The 19,278-nt window shown below is 33.8% G+C and overlaps 1 protein-coding gene across 5 annotated transcripts in view; it reads right to left on the bottom strand.

The window, feature by feature from the left end:
• The window catches only part of ATP11B (ATPase phospholipid transporting 11B (putative)), a 114,570-nt gene that overhangs the window by 25,884 nt on the left and 69,408 nt on the right, over nucleotides 1-19,278 (bottom strand). For 4 of the 5 annotated variants that reach the window (XM_057306639.1, XM_048214823.2, XM_048214821.2 and 1 more), the window contains exons 20-25: nucleotides 17,344-17,497; nucleotides 15,609-15,711; nucleotides 11,991-12,136; nucleotides 10,753-10,812; nucleotides 9,108-9,235; nucleotides 7,931-8,069 (exon numbers count right to left, since the gene is read on the bottom strand). In XM_057306639.1, the coding sequence (XP_057162622.1) occupies nucleotides 7,931-8,069; nucleotides 9,108-9,235; nucleotides 10,753-10,812; nucleotides 11,991-12,136; nucleotides 15,609-15,711; nucleotides 17,344-17,497 (730 nt within the window). Of the gene's footprint in view, nucleotides 1-545; nucleotides 5,537-7,930; nucleotides 8,070-9,107; nucleotides 9,236-10,752; nucleotides 10,813-11,990; nucleotides 12,137-15,608; nucleotides 15,712-17,343; nucleotides 17,498-19,278 lie in introns of those variants that run through there. The other variant, XM_048214828.2, reaches the window with a different exon arrangement.

Below are 19,278 nucleotides of genomic sequence, written 5' to 3'. Positions count from 1 at the left end.
TGGTATAAAAAGGTTTATTTTTCTTTCTCTCAAAAGGACAACCTGAAATTTCATCTGCTCATTCTACCTAGTGTTGCTAGTTAATCTGGCAAACGGTCCAGACCTAGAAGGTTTGATGAAGGGGTGAATTACTTTTCTTCCTTAATCCTTTCTATCTCATTAAATATTTAATGAGGGGAACAGTATACAATATATATTTTAGAAGGGTACTATGGCTCTAACAATTCCAACATCTCCACTGGAGAAGTCTAACTGGAATTAGAATATTCTAATAGCTTTTCCCCTTTTCTTTTTTTTTTTTTTTAAGATTTTATTTATTTATTTGACAGAGAGAGAGACAGCCAGTGAGAGAGGGAACACAAGCAGGGGGAGTGGGAGAGGAAGAAGCAGGCTCCCAGCGGAGGAGCCTGACGTGGGGCTCGATCCCAGAATGTCGGGATTACGCCCTGAGCTGAAGGCAGACGCTTAACGACTGAGCCACCCAGGCGCCCCAGCTTTTCCCCTTTTCTCCCAATCCTATGTTTTTGGAATTTCAATTACTTTAGTTTTTCAAATTGGGTATAATTTCATAAGGAGCAAAAATCATTTATGGTAGACATTTTCCTTTGAGTTCCTACACACATCATAGTACAAAAACAAAATGAACAAGCAAATAAAAAAAAAAAACCCTTATTTGGGCCAAATATCATTTTAAATAGTAGTTACATACTTTGTAGTTTTCACATCAGACCACTGAGAATGAGTGCAGTAGATATTAGAATTTGAGTTCCTGAGGTAACAGGAACTGTTTTTCTTTAATCCTCCTCCTTGTGAAGCCTTTGGCTGAAACCACCAGAGAAGCAGAAAATCATGTAGGGTTGGGATGGGAACTCAGCTAACTCTGAAACTCTTCTGATATTTTCCTCCCTACATCATAGTTTTCCCCTTTCACCATGCTTACAATTCCCTCCTTTCTGTTTACTTCATTATAGGGTTTTACTCTTCTAATACACTCTTATGCAAGCCGGTATGCCTTCCTTTGCATCCTATAGAAGGCTGCTTTAACTGGAGGTGAAGTCTTTGAATCTGAATTGTTTCTCCACCTTCTTTTCCTTTCTATAATCTTAAGTAGCATCTTCCCCATCTGAAATTTTAATAGCTTTTTCCCTGAGAAAGTTAGCTTATATTGTCTTTCTGTGATCTCAGCAAGGTATTTCCAAAAATACTCTGAACAGCAACATTGTCAGAGCATGTGTGTCCCAAGATGAGGTGACTTACTCTGCACAGATCAACAGAGGAGATAAAGTCTTCTTTAAAAAAAAAAAACAAAACAAAACACAGTCATTTGTTTTAATACCTCTTAATTTACTCAAATAAACATTCTTCACTGGTGTTTACCTCCCAGTTATTTAGCTCTTTTAAAAAAGTCATTTCATAGGTAGTCAAATTCATAGAAACAGAAAGTAGAATGGTGATTTCCAGGGGCAGGGAAGAAGGGGAAATGGGTAGTTGTTTATAGAGTTTCAGTTTTTCAAGATGAAAAAATTCTGAAGATCTGTTGCATAACAATATGAATATACTTAGCACTACTGAACTGTACTCCTAAAAATGCTAAGACGGGTAAACAAAAAAGCATTGGATTCTTCTATAAAGCAGGAAAGAATATCCAATGGGAAAAAGACTGTTTCTTCAACAAATGGTGCTGGGAAAACTTGGACAGCAACATTCAACATAAACAAACTAGACCACTTCCTTATACCACACACAAACGTAAATTCAAAATGGATGAAAGACCTAAATATGAGACCTGAAACCATAAAAATCCTAGAAGAGAACACAGGCAGTAACTTCTTTGACATTAGCCTTAGCAGCTTTTTTCTATGTATGTCTCCTGAGGTATGGGAAACCAAAGCAAAAATAAACTGTGGGGACTACATCAAAATAAAAAGCTTCTGCCTAGAAATGGAAACAATCAGCAAACCTAAAAGGCAACCGATGGAATGGGAGAAGATATTTGCAAATGACAAAGTCAATAAAGTGTTAGCATCCGAAATATGTAAAGAACTTATAAAACTCAACACCCAAAAAACAAACAACCCAGTTAAAAATGGGAAGAAGACATGAACAGATATTTCTCCAAAGAAGACATCTAAAGGGCCAAGAAGACACATGAAAAGATGCTCAGCATCACTTACCATCAGGGAAATACAAATCAAAACTACAATGAGGTATCACCTCACACCTGTCAGAATGGCTAAAATCAACAACACAAGAAACAACAGGTGTTGGTGAGGATGTGGAGAAAAAGGAACCCTTGTGCACTGTTGGTGGGAATGCAAACTGGAGCAGCCACTGTGAGAAACAGCATGGAGTTTCCTCAAAAAGTTAAAAATAGGACTACCTTATGATCCAGGAATTTGCACTACTGGGTATTTACAAAGAATTAAACTAATTCAAAGGGATACATGCACCCCTATGTTTATAACAGCATTATTTACAACAGCCAAATTATGGAAGCAGCCTAAGTGTCCACTGATTGATGAATGGATAAAGAGGAGGTACATATATACAGTGAACTATTATTCAGCCATAAAAAAAGAATGAAATCTTGCCATTTACAATAACATGGATGGAACTAGAGAGTATAATGCTAAGTGAAATAAGTTAGAGAAAGACAAATACCATACAATTTCACTCACGTGGAATTTAAGAAAACAAAACAAAGAAGGGAAAAAAAAGAGAGACAAAAACAAGAAACAGACTCTTAATTACAGAGAATAAATTGATGGTTACCGGAGAGGAGATGGGTGGGGGGATGGGTGATATCGGTGATGGGGATTAAGGAGTGCACTTGTTGTGATGAGCACTGGGTTTTGTATGGAATTGCTGAATCACTATATTGTACACCTGAAACTAATATAATACTGTATGTTAACTGGAATTAAAAACCTTTTAAAAAGTATCAAATTATATATATGTATATATATATAATTTTTTTTAAGAGAGAGAACACATTATGCACATGCAAGTGCATGAGCCAGGGTGAGGGGAACTGGGGGGAAGGGCAGAAGGAGGGGGAGAGAGAGAATCTTAAGCAGGCTCCAAGCCCAGCATGGAGCTAGACCACGGACTCAGTCTCATGACCCTGAGATTATGACCTGAGCTGAAATCAAGAGTTGGATGCTTAACCAACTGAGCCACCCAGGCATCCCTCAAATTATATATTTTTAAATACGTGCAGTTCACTGTATATCAAATGAAACTCAATCAAACTTTTATTTTTTATTTATTTTCTAAAAAGATTTTATTTATTTATTTGTCAGAGAGAGAGAGGGAGCACAAGTGGGGGGCAGGCAGAGGGAGAAGCAGGCTCCCTGCTGAGCAAGGAGCCCAAGGCAGGACTCAATCCCAGGACCCTGGGATCATGACCTGAGCCAAAGGCAGATGCTTAACCAACTGAGCCGCCCAGGTGTTCCTCAATCAAGCTGTTTTTTAAAAAAATGCTTTCATGGAAGTCAGTTTTTCTATTATTTTTAGAGTACTTAAAATATTTTTTAATTAATTTTTTCATATTTTTAAGTAATCTCTACACCCAATGTGGGGCTTGAACTTATGATCCTGAGATTGAGAGTCAGATGCTCTACTGGCTGGGCCTCCAAGGGCCCCTGGAGGACTTAAAAATTTTTTAAGTTATATCAAGATCTGACTGACTCACTCATTTGTGCAATTTAAGAAAAAAAAACAAGCAAAGGGGAAAAAGAGAGAGAAAAGCCAAGAAACAGATTCTTAACTATAGAGAACAAACTGATGGTTACCAGAAGGGAGAGGGGTGGGAGGATGGGTTAAATAGGTGACGGGGATTAAGGAGAGCACTTGTGGTGATGAGCCCTGGGTGATACATGAAGTGCTGAATCACCGTATTGTACACCAGAAACTAATATAACACTGTATGTTAACTAATGGGAATCAAAGTAAAAACTTAAAAAAATAAAATAAAACCAAAGTTTTTGTCAAAAACAAAGTAACATCAAGATCTCTAACAAATATTTTATAACAGTTTTACCTTTTGTCAAAATTCTTTAAGTAAAAAGAAATGGTGATCCTGTTGGATCACAGAAATAATTTAAATTTTTATGTTAAGCTCATTTTTAGCTTTGAAAATAAAATGAGATTACCCACATGATATATTGACCAAATTACTAATCTGTAACTTTTGCACAAATATTTGTGATAAAATGACACTACTGCATTTTAAGAGAAGCCCAGGTTTTAACTCATATTCCAAACACTATAAGTATCTTAAGCCTGCATAAGGCTAGGCAAATTTTACATGAATTTAATTCTTCTACTATTTTGGAGAAAAACAATTAAAAATTAGTCACTATGTCTTTTTTAAATGGTGCTCTGAAGGTAAAGATCTGTCCACAGGAAAGCACCTTTTTAGACACACACACACTGAGCCATGTCATATGCATTCTTCCAGTCTTTCCAAATCCCAGAGAAAATTTATCAGGATTTTTGTATTTTACTAAGGGAAAGGAAGACCTGTTAAAAAAGATCTGAGAATATATGAAGAATGAGTAGTTCTTTCCTAAGTTAAAAAGAAATTAAGAATGAGGGAATACTTCAAAAATACTTTTTGAAAATTCACACCTATAGTAGTTATGATACTGCTAGGCCCTCATACAAAAAAAATGGGAGTAGAACTTAACTTCCCCTGAACTGTCCTACCCTACCTGGACTCCAAACTATTTCAACTCTTTCCTGCTCCTCTCAGGATCACTTATTTGCATCAACTTCATCTTTACCTTGAGCCACTCCTCTCCCAGTACTTCCCCCTAACAATGTTTTCTATTTCAGGCTTTCAACTGTAGATTTCTTGGGCATACAAGAATAATTACTGGAAAACAGAAAGTAGTGAACACATTCAGTGCTGAACAATGGGATATGGGATAGATGTTTAAAAAGATTTTCCAGACCAGAATGAGGTAAGAGGAGCAAAAGGGCAGAGCTCTATGGGCTCAACCCTGAAGAACTGACGGTCATAACAGAGACTTTTGGAAAAAGAGGAAAGACACCCTAGAGGAAATGCAACAATGGCTTGGAACTAGAAACCACAGCAGCATGTTCTGAGAAAGCCAGCACGGACAGTTTAACTTACACACTGAAAGAGGAAAGATTCTGGGGGAAGTAGATCAGAAGGGAATGGGAAGGACAGGGTCTTCAAAATAATGACTGGATGGTAAAAAAAACAACTAACACTGCCAAGACTTATCGAGTACTTCTATATGGTAGCCACTATGCCTGATGCTCTACATATACCATTTCATCCTCATAGCAAACCTATAAAGTAAGGATTATGCTCCTATAATTTTGCAGGTGAGGAAACTGAGTCTTAGGTTAACTAACATCTCAAATCATTCAAATAACTTCAGGTGTCAGGATGTGGATTTGATGCACCTGATTCCAATGTGGGCTTCTTTTCCACCTAGCATTGGTGGCAGGGAGTAGTAGATTAATTTCTAGTGGTATATAGCAGAGTGGTAGAACTGGTAGGCTAAAAGGGAAAAGAAGTCAATGATTTACAATTTGAGTTAAAAGAAAAAAAAAAAAGGAAACTGATAATACGTGGTAAAGAGAAAAAACTTTTGTACCAGAGGCCAAACAATTTACCTTCATAAAGATTTTCTCTTTGGGGGCACCTGGGTGACTTAGTCTGACTCTTGATTTTGGCTCAGGTCATGATCTCAGGGTCTTGAGATCAAGCCCAGAACTGGGCTTTGCACTGGGTGTGGAGCCTGCTTGAGATTCTCTCTCTCCCCCTCAGCTCTGCCAGCTCCCCCCACCCCGGTGCTCTCTCTCAAATTAAAAAAAAATTATCTTCTGTATACAGTATGCTGAAGATTTAATTTTAGAAGAGTCACTAAACACAAGAAACAAATTTAAATTCTCGAATTAAGGGAATACTTAATTATGTAATAGAATATTATGCAGCCATGAAAAAATATTTTTGAAGTATTTTTAATAACATGGAAAATCACTTAGGCTATAATGGGATAATTATAAGGCTATCATTGAGAAATAAGGGGATATAAATTATGAGGTTAATGGAAAATAGCAAAAAATAAAAAAGAATGGGTGAAACATGTTAAAATCATAGAGGTAATTATACTTAGGTAGAAGGACAACAGGTGATTTAATTTTCTTTATATTTTTTCCCATATATTTCAAATTTACTACAATGGACACATACTACTTTTAAAATCAGGAAAAAAGTAGTAACTAGCAACAAAAAATTTAATTTCCTTTCGTGGATGACATGTTCCTTCTTCCTCTTTTTCCCTTTGTCCAGTTTTCATCCTAATATTTCAGGTGGAAATGGGCATACTTACTCATCTAAGTTTGATGATCCTTGAATAGGTGGCACTTTTATGCAGAAAAGCACTGGGCTAATAACTTGTTTCTCAAAGGAACTTAGGATCATGGCTAAGCACACAGGCTTTGAAGTCACACAGATCTGAACTGGAATTCCATTCTTGTAATTTACTTATTGTGTGACCTAAGGCAAATTTTTTAACCTCTCTCAGGTTAATTTTCTAATACGCCAAAAGTACTGATGATATTTTCCTTACAGAAGGTTATTATAATTTAATAAGCTACCACATACACTTGACACAAAGAAACAACTCAATAAAAGGTAGTTAGTATTTGAGAAGTGCTGTAATCTCTATGCTGCACAAACTAGGATCATATTTTTGTCCAAAACAGGCTAAAAAGATCCTCAAAAGTGAAGTGGTAGCACTATGTATGTTCTTGCGCTACATCCTAAAGGGATTTGCATGGTTAAAATCTCTACAATTGAAATCTATTTCCATCATTCTGCTTGCTGTATTTTGTTATTATTTCATTTGCTTATTTTTTGTATCTCACACAAGATTAAGCTCCATGACTGTGTTATATATCCAGAGCCTAGTATAATAACACACATGCATGGCTTGTCCTCAGTAAATGTTTGTCAAACAGATAAAACTTCATATTCTCCCAATTGCAAATCTTGTATCTCTGTGTCTCAAATTATTTTCCAATACTTAAGTACTGGAAAACGGAAACTTAAGGCGACAAGCATTTCCAACCTACCATGGTACCACTGCTATCACTTCCTTTCCTCCTAACTCATGCAGCTAAGCCCAGAGAGCCCTAATTCCGCCAGGAGTCAATATGAGCTCTCCAATCAGGACACAGTAACAATGTACTGTGTACACTCTTTCTCAATTTCACATTTCAGAAACGTGGCCATTCTAAATAGTAACTTACAACATTCTCAGAATTGCTGTACTGAAGAGTAAGGCAGTACTTCCTAAGCATACCAAAAAAAAAAAAATTCACATAATTAAAAGCAAATACTAAGTCCTCATTTCTCATATGAAAAACAGAGGTCATAATTTCTCTCCAACAGGATTACTGAGGATTAATGGAGATGGACCATATTAAGCACTTAGCAAAATATTAAGCACTAAGTAGACAATAATTATTATTAAAATACTATCTTGAAATGAAGAGCATTCAGAGGTATATTCCCTTGTGTGAATTAATTTTTTTTAAAGATTTATTTATTTGAGAGAGAGAGAATGCGTGCATGTACGGGGAGGGGAAGAGGGAGAGAATCTTTAAGGAGACTCCCCACCAAGCACAGGACCCCGAGATCATGACCTAAGCTGAAACCAAGAGTCGGATGCTTAACTGACTGAGCCACCCAGGCATCCCTGAATTAATTTATGAATATCAAAACTGCTTAGTAACTTGAGTTTCTTATTAAGATTACATTGTATTGCCTTTAACTTTTATTTGAAATCTTTTAATAAGTGCATTTTACTTTTTTTAATGAAAGTTATGAAAAATCAAACTAAATCAGGTTATTAACAAATATTCTTTAAAAAATGATATACTTTACCTGGCCATTTCCAAGCAGAGACATATCTTTTCCTATTAGAAAATAGGATCCAAAAAAGAAAATAAAGGCATGACTGAAACCCAGGATGGTCCAATAAAGAAATGTTTTAATGCTTAGTTGACGGTTTTTACTAATGTCTCTGTATTAAAAAAAAAAATAAGAGAAAAAGGAGCATATTAGGATTCATATTTATTATTTACCTACTAAATGAGTATTACAATTTGATGGTTAAAAGACAAGATGGATTTTTAATTTAAAATTGCTTGAAAATATTAGCAGAAAAAATAAACCCGAATTTACAAATCACTGTTTATAATAAACATCTGTGTAACAGTTTACAGTTCACTTATTGTATTCAAATACCTTTTCTCAATTAAGAAAGGAACATAATATAGGCACAATAGTTCAGTTTAGTTGTGAAAAGTTGATCTATCTGTATTATATTGTTGTAAACTCTAAGACTGTCTCTTTTTAGTGGAGTCACTTGAGTTTGGTTTAGCACTGAGGCTCCTAATCAATTTCATGTCCTCAACAGCTATTATGGGAAGAACAGCCTACTCATCTGAGGCCAAGCCCAGTTCTAGGTATCCTGGGAAATGAAGGTGAGTTACTGCCATTTCTGGATGACTGAATACCTTTATAAGAGGGGACATTAGGTTAATGAGGGAACCATAAGCAAGCTGGTCCTGAGGAACAATTCCACAACTCTGTGATTACTTACTTGGTTCTGAAGAAGCAGGGATAACCCAGAAGATCTGGAATGGGAATTAATGTCCTAAACCCCACATTTTGCATTGATTATGACTCATTAATTTGCTAGAATATGAACTAATTTTTTAGAAATTCTAGAGACAACCAATTACTGAATAACTTTTGTGCACAAAAAATGAATATTACTGGTTTTCAACAGTAAATGTAAATTACACAATTGCCCAACTCATTCCTATTATGAAAGTGTTCATTCCTAAAACCCCGAGAAAAGTTATTCAAATTTTTTCTTTGATGTTCAACAATCATAAACCATAAACTAAAGTACCTCCCTTAGTAAAGTATTAATCACCAAGACACTACCTAATATATTTGCTTATTTATAAGGTGCTTTCAAAAATTGCTAATTATGTAATATATTATTTGCAATCAAAAGTGTTATGGACATTTAATACTGGAAAATACTTACCGATAGAGGGTGGGCTTGCTCTGTAATACATGAGGATCTATATGCTGTTCCAACAGACTATATATCAGAATAGGTAGGGAAGTAAAACAAATATTGTATAAAGTCAGGTACACGCTGTCATATAGTGTCTAGAAAGAGAAATTGGTAGGAATTTTGAGATTCTAAACTATGCATTACTGTTACGTATAATATCACAAAGAAGTATATTAAAAATAAGCATCAGAATTATATAGCTTTTTCAACTTACACAAAAATCCATTTTAATAATTCCAATTTGTTTCTTATATAAACATATAATATTCAGATTTATATTCTTGTGGGAATTGGAGTATTTTGTTATGTCAAGTGATCCGTATTTATTGTGACTTGGACCTACATTTCAAGATTCTTCACAATTTGGTCACTGTGATGTAATTTTACACAATTCTCCTACGTGCATCCTAGGCTTTTTATTATTCCTTTGGTATGCTACACATATAGCTTTTGCTTTTATGGCTCTGTCTTCTTATCTACGTCCTACATTTCCTTTAAGGCATGATCCAATGCCCAAGCAGATATGTGGAATTTAGAGTTACAGGCTGTAAACAGAAGTGAAAACAGTGATTAAGGATAGAGACAACCAGGTTAGAAAAACCTAAGATAATTAAAAGCTCTTCCTTTTTTTTTTTTTTTTTAAGATTTTATTTATTTGAGAGAGTGTGAGAAAGCAAGAGTGGGAGAGGGGCAAAGGGAGAGGAGAAGCAGACTCCCCGCTGAGCAGGGAGCCTGACACAAGGCTTGATCCCAGGACCCTGGGATCATGACAGATGCTTAATTGACTGTGCCACCCAGGTGCCCAAAGCTCTTATTATTTCAATTAATTAGAACAAAAGTCTTGATCAATTAGAGATGTACAGTGTGGTATGTGAAAAGGATGCTCAATTAGTCAAAAGCTGTAGGTCCTAGTATGGTATAGTTATTAACTTAGCTATGTGATCTTGGGCAAGTTACTTAATTTCTGTGGATTTCCATTTCATTTTCTATAAAGTAAGACAGAGTAGATCACGAATGGCAAATATGTGACACATGTACAACCAAAGACCCACATATGCTCATTATAGGTTACGACTAACCAATTACAGGGTTTTCTCTCTGAGCCTATAGCTTTAGAACCCTTTTCAATGTAGCATTCCTGGTGGTCTCTATCAATTATTTAGAATTAGCTTCTGAGATAAAGCCTATATGTCATTCCTGGACTCAGTCACTAAGCTTTCTTCCCAACCCAAAAAAATGCTGTCAAAAAATAAATGAGGTAATCTCCCTATTAGTTACCCTGACATGGCTTGATACAGAGTTTACAGATATATTATACATAAGTTGAAAAAAGTTACCCAAATTTTCTCATAAGCTGTTTACAGTTAATATCTATTTTTAAGAAAGCATCCAGAATTAAAATATATTTTGGTATTAATATTCACTTCAACTTGAAAATCAGAATAAATATTGTCAATGTTATACTGATCAAATGCACGGATTAGGAAGTTTTACTTATTTATCTGCAGGAACAGGAAAAATGTTAAAAAAAATCCCTCCAACTATCTATCAAAAATTGAATACATATACCTTATTCTAAAAGGATAAATCAAAAGCTTCTATTTTTACTTACTTGTTGAGAAAACAAACAGTAGAACTGATATAAAAATTGGGGTGTTATAAAGCACACATTCTGAAAAACAAGATTAAAAAGAAATAATTGAAATATTTGGGTCTAAAAGAGAAATGATTTTTAAAAATGGTTATTAAAGAGTCCAGAAACACAATCCCATTTGATATGGTAAGAAGAAGATTTGCTCATAAGAACTTGTGCCATTATTTTAAAATGTCTAAAAGAATTCTAAGCAGCACCTCATATGTCAGAAGGAAAATACCTTGGACTCTTATTGCTAAGCAATGCCATAATTTTGAATTTACAACTTTCCAGCTATTATTTAATACTTTTCATATACAATATAATAGTATAGTTTATTTATTAACTTTAGGCTATAATAGCTTTAAAATAAAAAATATTTAAAACAATAAATGGAACTAGGATAACGTCTTTCCATTTCAATATACTTATATCACAGCAAAAGCTAATAAGGTAGAGAAAAACTGCCATCATCATTTATTAGCAATATGCAATCTACCTGTACCTGTGTTCTTTCATTGGCTTTTGGCTACTATTTATAGACTATATGCAACATAGGATATTCTGGTGTACTAAATGTCTTGGTACTCAGGAGCTCCTAACATGGGTTCTGCTGAAGTTCACCTTCCCCAAAAGGGTTAAGAGATAAAACAGTATTTCAACATAATTAGTTTCCTTGTAATCCTATGTATTTTACTTTATGCATTTAAAACCTCTTTAATAAGTAGTTTCTATATCTCACTAGACTACCAAAAGGTCACTCATGGCCCAAAAAAGATGAAGAACCTCTGCTTGAAACCACTGTATTGGACTTAAATTAAAACTTATTACTGGTTCAGGACAAAATAACACGAAAGAAATAAAATTAATTACATTCTAATTTGCATAGGATAAAATGTATCAATTTTAAGTGAATTATGATGCTGACAAATGTATATACGTATGTAACCACCCCCACAATCAAATCAGAGAACTTCTCTATCATGCAAAGTTCTCTTATATTCCTTTCCAGTTGGTGCTATTACCTGAACCCTTGGCCTCAGGCAACCACTGATTTGCTTTCTGTCAGTAAACATTAGATTTATGACAGAAATCTTGATATATTCCATAAACAGTTATTTTACTTATAGAAACAATTTTTAAAAAAATAATTTGAATGGTGATCGCATCTCCTAAATTGAATGTAAATGATTGTAAAATATCTCCATGAAACTCACCTTATAAAAAAAATACTGTACAAGGGTAGCTATTCTAATATAATAAAAATGACCATGAACAAAAAGCAATTTGGAAAGGAATTTAAATCTAGCTATTGCATAGTCACTGTTTCTTGCAGCTTGTCTTCCTTCTTTACCCATGATTCCTGTAATAAGACAGAACGACAAGGTCATTGGTAACTGTTAAGTATGATATTCATGATTTATCTGCAATATTTTAATTATCTATAGCAGCTGAATCTGGACTTAGGATCACTATATCCTAAGTAGTAGAGTAGATTCCCAAAAGGTGGTTCAACTTGAATCAAATAGGTAATTAATACAAAGCTACAATATATACCAGGCATGTAACATTGAGTTTCAAAGACTCAGGGTATAATAAAATACAATTAATATAAAAATAATATTCAAAGTTCAGGATCTAATAAGAACATCAAGTTTTACACTAATAGACGCAGAGTACTAGTTAATAGATTTCTAATGATAAAACAGCTTGAACTTTGTTATTTCCAATGAACATAAAAAATATCCAAATTGAATGATTTGAACCTAGCAAAAATGAGCATGTTTAATGGTTTTAAAACTTTGACACACAAGTCAAACAAAATGTGCTCTTTATTTATTTATTGAATTTATTTAAAAAGGAACCCCTGATTTTATTATTGGATTCAACAGGCACAAAATATTTCAATAAATATAACTGGAACAGACCTTATATATAGCAAACAAGAAGACTTACAAAAATTGTACGTAAGGTTTGCTAAAAATTCTTGCATAATTAATAGTGAGAAAAGCTATCACACTCATAACTTTTTATCTTTCCACAATTGTACCTAAAGAAAAAGTTACACGTGAAGTAGCAATCCACCATATTAAATGTCTATGTGCACATTTTGAACAAATGCCAAGTATATAAATATTTTAAATGTTTAAAATTGCTACCTACTTGTTATTTTATCTAATCGAGGCTTGACAAAATGTGCTTTTTAAAAGTGCACAGAATCCTTGAAATCAGTACATAATTTTATCTGATAAATAGGACTACATTTTTAAGGTTACAGTAATCCTTTAGGTTTCAAAAGAGTTATTGCCAAGTTTGTTTTCTGAATCTGGAAACAGCTTTGAAAAATTATTTTTTTAAATTATAATTTTTTATTTTTGTCATAAAGGATTAAAATTTCCCAAATGTATAGGTAAAGATAATTACATTTATAACACACCTAGAGAAGACCACTATTTTCAGTCTATATTCTTTTAAAATTTTTCCTTCTGCATTTTTTGGTGTTTAATATATATATACACAAACAAGTGTACCAAATGAGATTATTTGTTTTATAATCTGCTGTTGTCATTTAATACGTTATGGACATTGTTTATAACATGTGTTTTGTCAACATATTCACTTATTTTCTTAAAAAAAAATCCCTGGACACATAATTGCCAGGTCAACAGGCACACATTTAAAATTCTGTTATACATAATAGTGCAGTTTATATCAATTTACACTCCCACTAATATTGTATATAAGGATTTGCTAATTCTAAATACCTTTGCCAATTCCAGGTTTATCATTTTTTGTAATTTTTGCCAATCTGATAGGCAATTTTAACTTGCGTTTTTTGATCATTAGTGAGATTGAACACTTTTTTCATGCATTTAGTATTCATTTTAGATATCTTCTTTTGTGACAACTGATGACTCACATCCTTCCACATATTTTACCAAAGTGTTTTTCTTATACTCCTTAATTTGTTAAGACCTCATATACCAGAAATATTAAGACTTTGTCATCTATTTTGCAAATGTTCTTTATTAGTTTCATGTTTAAAATTTGCATTTGGGGGTTTTACTTCTGCCACACATACTGATCTCTTCCCTTACAATGCCTTGCTTTCTTTGATATTTTTAATAAAAAGAGCCTTCCATGCCCAAATTACAAGATTACTCATTAAATCTTTTCTATTACTTTTTGTGGTCTTTAAAGTTTTTTTTTTTTTTTTTTTAAGATTTATTTATTTGTGAGATTGAGAGAGAAAGAGAGAGAGCATGTGAGCAGAGGAGGCGCAGAGGGAGAGGAAGAGAATCCCAGGCAGATTCCCTGCTGAGCGCAAGTGCAGGCTCAATCTCACAGAGCCTGACATCATGACCTGAGCCAAACCAAGAATCCGATCCTCAACTGACTGAGCCACCCAGGCGCTCCTCTTTAAAGTTTTTTTAAATCTTTAATCCATCTAGAATTTGTTTAGCTATAAGCAATGGAAATGAATCCAACTTCTTTTTTCCCCCAAATAACCAGTTATATTAATATTTTAATATTAATTATAATTATATATATATTTTTATAATATATATTTTATTATAAATATATATAATATTTTTAATCAAATAATTGATTACTTATTTGAAACATCTCCTTTGTTATGAACTAAATTTCCAGATGTTTGAATCTATTCTGTTCACTGGTCTGTTACCATACTAGAATCAAACTGTTATAAATACTGTAGCTTTTTATGTTTTAATGTATGGTATAAGAAATTATCATCAAATTGTTAGGTTTATGGGAAACAAGAGTATACAAGTTAGAAAGAAAATTAAGTTATCATAATGAAGAGTTAATTAGCCCAGAGTAAGGAATTGATTTGAGGGCTACACTGGAAATATCAGACCTGAGAACTACTTCACAGGACATTACAGACGTGATTCCAGAACAGGGATTAGCCTCTTTTCTAACTCTAAAACTTTATCCTTCATTAAAAAAACCTCAATACTTTTCACCTTTGCTTCTGTATATCTATAATAAAGTTATTTAGGAAGACAGGTCAGAATATGTTTTAAATATGAAATGACTGATAAACATAATAAAATGATATTAGTATTATAAATCCAACAAAAATTTTAGGCAAAAACAGAAATTAGAATAAAGGTTATTAAATTAGAAAATTATTTGAAATTTTGTATTTATTATTATAGTTTAGTATAATTTCTTGTTTCTAAAATTGTCATTAGAATGAGTTGCAGAATCTTTAGATTGAAAAAGAGTTAATAATAACACTCTAAAAAAATGGAAACCATGAGAACTATGTAAATCACAAATTTAGAGTTTAAAAATGATAAAGTAATGTGAGAAAGTAACTTTAAAAGGTACAAAATGGCAAGTAAAAATAAAATTATTTGTTATGAAGGAGAATCGGTAAAGATAAAATTCACTAACATGGTATTTATTTCCTTGAAAATCTGTAATTAAAATATCTTAGGGATGCCTGGGTGGCTTAGTTGATTAAGCATCTGCCTTCAGCTCAGGTCATAATTCCAGGGTCCTGGGATCAAGTTCTGTATCAGGCTCCTTGCTCAGCTGGGAGCCTGCTTCTCCCTCTGCCTGCCACTCCCCCTGCTTGTGCTCTCATTCTCTCTCTCTGACAAATAAATGAATAATCTAAAAAAAAAAAAAATCCTAAAAATGGGGCTTAAGTATAATGGGTTTCTAAAGGGGATACACTGATAAAATACTACATTGCCTTCATATATTTGATACTGCACTTTAGTCCACAAAAGGAAAATTCAAAATCACCAAATAATTATACCAACTTTAAAAATTCAGGAAAAAAAAAAATCAATCACCTATGCCAACATGTGCTTCTTGTATCATGCTTACATCATTAGCACCATCACCAACAGCCAATGTTATAGGTTTCTCAGGTGAGATTTTTATCAGTCTTATTACCTGAAAGACATACAACTAATTAGTTATTTATCATAAAATTTCAATTCTCTTATATAGTCATTTATCTGAAATGACTGTTATAACAACAGTTGAAGATCGCTAGGAGAAGAAAGGGAAGAAGAAGGGGGGGTAAACAGAAGGGGGAATGAACCATGAGAGACTATGGACTCTGGGAAACAAACTGAGGACTTCAGAGGGGAGAGGGCTAGGGGAACGGGGTAGGCTGCTGATGGGTAGTAAGGAGGGCATGTATCGCATGGTGCACTGGGTGTTATACGCAAGTAATGAATCATGGAACTTTACATCAAAAACTAGGGATGTACTGTATGGTGACTAACATAATAAAAAAATATTAAACAAACAGTTGAATAATGAAAAAAATTAATTTTGTACTAGACAATAATATGCACTGGGGTTCATTTTCTGAGGAGATGTTAGGAATGTCTTTCAGAAATGTCATAGCAAAAGAGAATATCATCTTTGAATTTTATGATGGGAAGCAAGAATCTTAAATACAGCTTAAATGTGTAAAAAACTCAATAATAATTGTGTTAGAAAATAATTACACATAATTGAACTTTGTCAGGCAAATTTTCTCAGGAAATCATTCTTTTCATTTGAAGTAGAGGGAGGATAATTATTTTCTCTTGTCATAAAATTTAAGAAATTTAAAAAAGCAACTGAGATTAAATTCAATAAAATCAAAAGAAAGGTTTCTTCGGAATTCTTGAACATACTTAAAGAACCTAGGCATTAGCTCTCTTTGGTCTCCAGTTTTAGTCTCCACAGACTGGGGTACATGGATTATAACAATACAGGCATTTTAACAAAATCCCATTAAGACAAAAAAAAATGTTGATGTCTAATTTATTAGACCCATATGAGAAACAAGCAGTGTGCACATGTGGATTTCAAAGGATACTTGTGAAAGATACAGTATAAGACCCAAATTTTAAAGCAAGAGCTATAAAAAATATTTTTATAGGCTTTCACTTGAATCACAGCTGAAATTTAAATATTTCTTGTATATACCTTCAAATCACAAGAACTGACTTTTCAAGTTTTTACTAAAGTTTCATCACTTAAGAGCCACTTTTAAACAAAGAATTATCATTTATGAGAATGCAAGAATAAGCAGAGATCCACAGAACAACCTGAAGTGGCAGAACTGAAGTCTAACAGGCTTCCTCACTAGCTAAATAACTTAGGAAACTGTAGTTATCATAGTTCAATTTGTGTCTCAGCAAAATCATAAACTGATACCCATCAAAGACTTTGTAGGTCACTATGAATAGTTGAAACTAACGGTCACTCTGAAAATTCCAAAGGTCTAATGTACTTGGTTAACATTCAAAATGTGAGAAGTGACTGACTTAGAAATATTCATATACTGCATACTACCAAATAGGTCGAGATAAGGCATTAACCTTAAAGAATACTTTTACTTCTTTTTTTTAAGTAGGCTCCATGCCCAGCATGGAGCCCAATGTGGGGCTTGAACTCACGACCCTGAGATCAAGACCCGAGCAGATGTCGAGAGTTAGATGCCCGACCAACTGAGCCACCCAGGAGGCCCCAAGAATACTTTTAAATCTAAATATCTTTCTGGAATGTTTTATAACACAAACATACCTTTGCTTTTTGCAGTGGTGCCATACGACAGCACAATACAGCTGAACAATTTCTGCAAACTTCCATAAATAGTTTTTCATGCTCCCTGAGTGCAAGAGACAGGCTGGTCCCATCCACCACCAGCCCATGCTGAATCACATGATCCTCTTTAATTCTAAGAGAAAATAGTTATATCCTCTGTTAGATACATTGAAGCCATATTATTTATACTCATTTAGAAAACAAAAAATTCTTACAAAAAGATGGACCATTTACCCATAGGCTTTATTGTTACAAAACTGATATGCCAGGGAAGAAACTGAGTTATGATTACCTGAAAGCTGAGATTAAGCAGAACTAAGAGTGACTGATATCAATGATGAGTAAAATAAATGATATTCAGTTTTACAATGAACTGATACAGATACAGTAACTATACTAAAATGTGAATTATAACACATAATCAGAGGGTAGTCTTCCTAATTTTAGTATGAAAAACCTTATAAAAATAAGAACATTATTAGCTATACATTTTAGAAATCCTAATTTTAAAAAATTAAATGCAATCAACAATGTTCAGGAAAATTCATGAGCTAGATTCACCATGTGAGCAGGAAGGAATGAAGGAATCAAAATTGTCTTTTGATATTAACCCCTTCTATGTAACGCCAGATATTACTATGGTGGAACATGGATAACATCTCTCTGTGGGCATATGCTATATGAGTACCACTCAAAGTATGATCTGATTACGGACAGCTGGGCAAACTGCTGCCAGGAAGAGGCAAAAAGCTTGCATCAGTATGTGAATCTACTACAATACTGGGCACACTATTTCATTCAACTCTTTCTCCCCATTCTCCCTTAGTAAAAAGACTTTTATGATAAAAAGCAGCAGTGTCTAGATCTATATTCTGCAGCAAACTCCTTTATGTAGTTGAACGCTAGCACTCAAAGTAGCACTGTGCTACATCCATATGGAAAATACTATAGTTCACCACTGGGTTCACAGTATATCAGTCTGTTACTGAGAAATATCCCTCTATTTTTTTTTTTTCCCACTTGGTGCCTTGTTTTAATTTTTATTTAAATTCAATTAATTAACATATAATGTATTATTAGTTTCAGAGGTAGAGGTCAGTGATTCAGCAGTTTTATATAATACCCAGTGCTCATTACATCACATGCCCTCCTTAATGTCCATCACCTGGTTACTCCATCCCTCCACCTCCCTCCCCTCCAGCAACCTTTAGTTTGTTTCCTATGCTTAAGAGTCTCTTACGGTTTTTCTCCTTCTCTGATTTTGTCTCGTTTTATTTTTTCCTCCCTTCCCCTATGACCCTGTTTTGTTTCTTAAATTCCGCATATGAGTGAGATCATATGATAATGTCTTTCTCTGACTGAATTATTTCGCTTAGCATAATACCCTCTAATTCCATCCACATCATTGCAAATGGCAAGATTTTATTTTTTTGATGGCTGAGTAGTATTCCATTATATATACCACATCTTCTTTACCCATTCATCTGTCGATGGATATATCCCTTCATTTTTATTTCATTTTTCCCAGCTTTGTGGAGATACAGTTGACATATAACTTTATTTAAGGCATGCAATGTGATGATTTGCTACCCATATATATTGCAAAATGATTACCACAATTAGTTTAGTTAACACCTCCATCCCCTCATGTAATTACCATTTTTTTGGTGTGGTGATAAATTTAAGATCTACTCTGTTAATAATTAAATATATAATACAGTACTGTTAATTGTTATCATGCTGTACATTAGAATCCCGGGACTTACTCATTTTATATATAAGCTACAAGTTTATACTCTTTAACCATCATCTCTCCATTTTCCCCATACACTGGCCTCAGAAACTACCATTCTACTCTCTGCTTCCATGAGTTCAGGTTTTTAGATTCCACATGTATGTGTCTTTCTTGGTCTA

Source organism: Ursus arctos, unplaced genomic scaffold (assembly GCF_023065955.2).
Source record: "Ursus arctos isolate Adak ecotype North America unplaced genomic scaffold, UrsArc2.0 scaffold_4, whole genome shotgun sequence".
NCBI classification, from domain to species: Eukaryota; Metazoa; Chordata; class Mammalia; order Carnivora; family Ursidae; genus Ursus; species Ursus arctos.
The sequence above is the reverse complement of the archived record's forward strand: the minus strand, read 5'-3'. Positions and strand labels throughout refer to the sequence as shown.